At 49.3% G+C, this 6102-nt stretch overlaps 1 protein-coding gene across 3 annotated transcripts in view; it reads right to left on the bottom strand.

Moving 5' to 3' along the window:
- Positions 1-185: 185 nt before the first annotated feature.
- LOC106812107 (calcium-responsive transcription factor-like) overlaps positions 186-6102 on the bottom strand; it is a 14917-nt gene continuing 9000 nt past the window's right edge. For 2 of the 3 annotated variants that reach the window (XM_014815883.1, XM_014815885.1), the window contains exons 2-9: positions 4819-4977; positions 4265-4380; positions 3785-3878; positions 3310-3467; positions 2185-2374; positions 1503-1623; positions 902-1048; positions 186-390 (exon numbers count right to left, since the gene is read on the bottom strand). In XM_014815883.1, the coding sequence (XP_014671369.1) occupies positions 186-390; positions 902-1048; positions 1503-1623; positions 2185-2374; positions 3310-3467; positions 3785-3878; positions 4265-4380; positions 4819-4977 (1190 nt within the window). Of the gene's footprint in view, positions 391-901; positions 1049-1502; positions 1624-2184; positions 2375-3309; positions 3468-3784; positions 3879-4264; positions 4381-4818; positions 5005-6102 lie in introns of all 3 variants that reach the window. The other variant, XM_014815884.1, reaches the window with a different exon arrangement.

Here is a 6102-nt window from a genome sequence, read left to right as displayed (position 1 = left end):
AGGACTCACCTGAGGCGCTTGCATATTGCGTAGACCCGCGTCTCGCCGGACGAGACGAGCAGGACTCACCTGAGGCGCTTGCATATTGCGTAGACCCGCGTCTCGCCGTACGAGACGAGCAGGACTCACCTGAGGCGCTTGCGTATCGCGTAGACCCGCGTCTCGCCGTACGAGACGAGCAGGACTCACCTGAGGCGCTTGCGAATCGCGTAGACCCGCGTCTCGCCGTACGAGACGAACTCTCTCAGCTTGACGACGACGGCTGCATCGACGCGGTGTGTGGAGAACCCAGAGACGGGCTCCCGACTGCCCCCGCCGGGCCTCGCCGCCTCGCTCGCGAGCTCCTTGTGAAACTCGTGCGTCTTGTCCGTCGGCAGCTGCGCGTACCACCTGTTCAGGCGAGATAACGAGGCTAACGTAACCACCTCAGGCAACAGGTGAGACAGAGGGTAGGTGTGGGCGGCAGCACATACCATCTGTATATACCACACAGGTGAGTTAACGAGGTATACCGCACAGGTGAGATAACGAGGTATACCACACAGGTGAGATAACGAGGTATGCCGCACAGGTGAGATAACGAGGTATACCACACAGGTGAGATAACAAGGTATACCACACAGGTGAGATAACGAGGTATACCACACAGGTGAGATAACGAGGTATGCCGCACAGGTGAGATAACGAGGTATACCACACAGGTGAGATAACGAGGTATGCCGCACAGGTGAGATAACGAGGTATACCACACAGGTGAGATAACGAGGTATACCACACAGGTGAGATAACGAGGTATAACACACAGATGAGTTCGAGGCGTACCACCTGTATGCCGCACAGGTGAGATAACGAGGCTAGGTGTGGCAGCTGCACATAGTAATTAGCGCACGTTAGAGCGTACCTCTCCTCTCCCGGCACGTGCGGTAGCTCGGGGCCTAGCTGTTTCATCTCCTGAAAGATGCGATCCATCTCCGCTCGCATGTTGCGCTTGCTCAGCTCCATGTTCACCTTGAACTGCGGGTACTTGCGCACCTTCTTCACGTAGATCCTATGAACATGTCATCGTTATTAATATTATTATCATCATCATCATCATCATCATCATCATCATCATCGTTATATATTATATTAAGGATCATTACAAGAACAACACAGAAATACTTACACAGCTTCTTCTCATACATTCTACCAATACATCGTTATTATCATCATCATCATCATCATCATCATCATCATCATCGTTATATATTATATTAAGGATCATTACAAGAACAACACAGAAATACTTACACAGCTTCTTCTCATACATTCTACCAATACATCGTTATTATCATCATCATCATCATCATCATCATCGTTATTATTATCATCATCGTTATTATTATCATCATCATCATCATTATGTATAATTACTTCAGTGTTACAGTATTATCATTCACTTGATACCCGTACATTTTTTTGAGAACGTATGTGAGGACAGTGCGGATCAAATAATTCGTCACCTTGCCGGACACGTTTGTTTGTAGATAGTCTTCATCGTGTCCACGATTGGCTTCTTCAAGGTCGGATCCTTCCCCTTCCGCCGCGGCCCGTACTGACACTCCATCACCACCGCACGACTCCCTGTCCACACAAACACATCACGTCGAACAACCTCGTGAATTGTCAAGCATACACTTCCCATGATAACTTTTAGGCTCGCAAGTCCTTAAAGATATCATTTATACGGTTTATGTGCTGCAATACGGTCAGCATGTCCTATCATTAAATCAGCCTGATTAAATGAATAAATATAATTACATAAATACAACTAATGTAATATGCATAATGTAACATAGATGGCATGTTCAGGGCCTCGACCCTGCTCCTGTTCTTGCCCCCGCCACCACCCTCCGCCCCACCCGCCCCTGCCCGTTCTTGCCCCCGCCACCACCCTATGCCCCACCCACCCCTGCTCCTGTTCTTGCCCCCGCCACCACCCTCTGCCCCTGCCCCCACCCTCCGCCCCACCCACCCCTGCCCCTCGTTGCCCCCGCCACCACCATCCACCCCTGCTCCTGTTCTTGCCTCTGCCCTCTGCCCCTGCCCCGCCCCTGCTCCCCACCCCTACTCTTGCCCTACTGCCCCCCCACCCCTGCTCCACGTCCAGCCCTCACCCACGCCCCCGCCCTCGGCGCCACCTACCGGCATTCAGGAAGGGCATGCCGTCGAACGGCACGTACTGCGACTTCCACATGAGTCGGCTGGAGGCGCGGGCGGGGCTCGGGGACTGCCGCGTGCCCCACATGCTGCCCGTCTGCTGCTTGTGGTAGGTGAGCAACAAGTCTAGCTCCTGCTCCGACGCGACCCAGCCACGGTACGAGTCACCGATTTTCTGCGGAAGGGGGAAGAAACGACGATGAAAACGACGTCGGGACGATAAAACGACGTTTAAAACAACGGCGGGACAATAAAACGACGATGAAAACGACGGCGGGACGGTAACATAAGGCGATATTAATGCGATAATGATAGCGATAATGGTAAACCACGATACGAGTCTCCGATTTACTGCGGAAGATGGGGGAACGACGAGGAAAGGGTTACACGTTGCAAAATTCTCGAAAAGACGATCGTCTGTGATATCTGACTTTGGAAGGAGTCGTCGATTTTATCGGGGGAAGCGATCACGGGACGATAAAACGGAAAATGATGAAGAGAAATTTTTGAGAAACGACCGTGTCGGCGACCGTGACTTGACCTCGGAGGAAACAGCTACACGTCAGCGAAAATTCCCGCAATACCTGCGATACGACCTATGACTGTTACTTGACCTTGGCAATAGTCGTCAATTTCATGGCGGGAAACGACAACGACTCGATACGATTCGCCAATTTGCCAAGGAAACGACGACAAAGAAACGACGCTAAAGGTAGCGAAATTCCCCTCGACCCAGTGCTAGCACATTTGACGCGCGCACTTCATCGTTCAAAAATCTATTTAAAAATAATAATGAAATCCTTCCCGCTCCTATGTGGCACATAGGGCGGTGCCTATCTCCGTTTCCTTAACCCGAGGCCACGCAGCAGCTTTCACAGCGTGGGGTTAGTCCACTGGTAGCACCGCGAGTTAATTCCCCCCACTCTATCTCTATTTGCTGAGTGCTAAGCAGAGAAGCAGTGTATACCATTTCTCAAGTCCGGTATGACCCGGCCGGGAGTCAAACCCCAACCTTCCGCATGCGAGGCGAGCACTCTACCATTATTAAAAATATATAATTAATATAAAATATAAATAATATATTAAAAATATTTCTGCATTCGCGCGTACCTCGCAGTCTCGCATCCTTGTTGCCCACTCCGGACTCCCCGCTGGCATCGGTTGCACCGGCAGCACCTCCTGCGGCCAGACGACCGACGACAGTAGATCCTGCCTCCCCACGACGTCACCGCCGCCGCCGACGCCCTTCTCTGTGCAAACAAGAAGCCCTGGGGGCCATTGTCAGAAACAAAATTTGCCTTAACATTCGTCTTAACATTAACCCCCCCCCCCCCGACTCATAAACAGAGTCATATCTATCATCGGTCTGTACTATAATAGTTCTGCCGCCAATTTGCCGCCATTAGCGAATGCACACTTCAAAAGTAAATTATCGTAGTTGCACTGGAAAGGACGCAGACAAACGCATGTGGTCCATTGTCAGAAACAAAATTAGGCTTAACATTCGTCTTAACATTAACCCCCGACTCGTAAACAGAAATATCTATCGTCGGTCTGTAATGTAATACTTCTGCCGACAATTTACCTCCGCTGGCGTCATCTGCTTTGCCGACGCAGGTTGCAAAGAACTGAGGCACGTCTCCTTCACCACCAGCTGGCAGCACCTGCCACTGTGCTACCTGAAATTAGGCAAGAACGGCATATCAACTCCCACAGCATTTTCTTGACGAGGTGCCTGATAATCGTCATAGAACCACGTCGATTTTATTACATTCTGCGCATTCGAATCCACGCTAATAGGAGTTCAGTCCTACTTCACAACCGCAGATTTTAATTACGAACTGGTTAGTTAAAACAGTTAAATTCAGTTAAAACCAGCGTTTGGGATCGAATCGGATTAATAATGGGTTAGGGTCAGGTATAGATCATGGTTAACAATAAGTTAGGAATAGGGTGATGATGACGTTTTATGTAGTGAGGCCCCAAAATAGGAACGAGTCGCCAGTGCCACCTACGCGTCTACCAATGTTACGCAAATTTCTGGTAGGATATTTTATCAGCATACGTTTTCATTTGAGTCGCTTGAATCTGCGAGAGCAATGATCTGTACATTCTCCGGCAGTCCAGTTCCATTGCTCGTGCTCACTCCCTGAAGAAGTCTGACTAGTGCTCCACCACTACCTGCAGACGACAGATGCAGGGTTAGAAATTAAAGTGATTACGTCACCGTAAATAGTAAAAGTATAAAAATGATGTCCACTTTTTCACAAAAATGTAAGTGATTCTTGTAATGTTATATTGTTCATGTATCGTTTTGCCGGGTGGAGAGGGACTCCGGATTCGAGGAATAAACGTGGAGGTTGAGTTTCGTATATCTGCGTCCTCTAATTTATTGGAGTAAGAGTGATGTGAGATAAAGATATCTACTCTAATTGATGTACTAAGAGAGATACAACAATTCTCTTCGTTTTTTGTGTGGTTAAATTGCTGCATTATACTTCCTATTTTACTACAAGGGTCAGTTTACAGGGTTCGAAATTAAGGGCAGCGAGCAGCAGTTTTGCTGGTCAGTTTACAGGGTTCGAAATTACTATCGTAGATGTTCGTGTGAATCATTACTGGGTGTGAGGATCGCAGCACTGCCATGGTCCGGTATAGACGTCAGACCGATGAGTGAGTCGTCGTTGTCCGGCTCCGTCTTAATGCGCTTAGAAGCCTGGTCTTCACACCCGTCCTCATCCTGGCTAACCGACTGGTCCGACTCCAGTGCCTCCATACCTATAACAATCGGCTGACGCAGTTGTACTAGTCAAGTAGTATCGACACATATGAAGCAACACTTTGCATACAGGGCTCAATTTTAACAGTCGTCCGGTCGTCCGTGACGACTGGATTTTCTCTCGGGCAACTACAAATTGCTTCTATGTCCTTACGCTGCCTGAACGATGCGCGCAACATACATACAACACATGTCCTTATTCAAAGGACGAAAACGGAATTGCGCAGCCACACACCTTGACCAGACGCCTGCGTCAGCGTCACGGTGACCGTCTCCGGGTGAGGCTGCGTGTCGGCTTCCTGTTGCCACGGCAACCTTCCCTCGTCTGCCCGCTGCTCCGCCGCCGCCGCAGCCGATGCCTCGTCGCCGCCCGTCGTTCCCGGGTACACCTCCATCGTGATCTGCGGCAGAACCAACGACGCGAATGCACTCGAATGCGGTTCAAGAAATGCAATAATAAATGCCGAAAAACGGGGAAAAGGCAAGAAGTGCAGTTCGGAAATGCAATAGGATGCAGTTTCAATCGCGCGATTGCAACTCTTGACGGGTTTGTAAAATAATACTGTGAAACTGTGTTGTTTGCGGTGCACTACTGCGCAACATGTAGAGTACATGTGGTTCATAATCGTATCTATCATATCGTTTTTTTTTATACCTCAGAATGCGATAATAAACTTTCATTATCAACTTTGGTTATACGTATAGTAATCATTGAGTTAGTTCCTGCAACTGCAGGCGACCATGACATCGTAGCGCCATCTATCGGGAGAATGCTACATCAACTACTTCAAAAAAGGCGCTCACTGGGCTGAGTATATTGCAACAGAAGGGCGTGCGTGCGTGCGTGCGTGGGCGTGTGCGTGTTTGTGTGTGTGCGTGAGATCGGTGAGTACGAACCGTCTGGGAGAGCAGCGGCAGGGTGCCGTTGCTGATGTCCTTGAGGGCTTCGTGCACGTGGTTCTGTATGTCATGCACCGTCGGGAAGTATGAAGCATTGTGCTTCTGGGGAACATCCGACGGTTTGGCAAACAACTCGTGCTCCACATACTGCCTGCAGACAACACGCGGGGTGGGAACGCTTCGTTAAATAACGTTAAAGTCATTATATAACTATATATTATTTA

Source organism: Priapulus caudatus, unplaced genomic scaffold, assembly GCF_000485595.1.
Source record: "Priapulus caudatus unplaced genomic scaffold, Priapulus_caudatus-5.0.1 Scaffold608, whole genome shotgun sequence".
NCBI lineage: Eukaryota > Metazoa > Priapulida > Priapulimorpha > Priapulimorphida > Priapulidae > Priapulus > Priapulus caudatus.
Note: the sequence above shows the minus strand (reverse complement) of the source record. Positions and strands in the feature narration are given on the sequence as shown.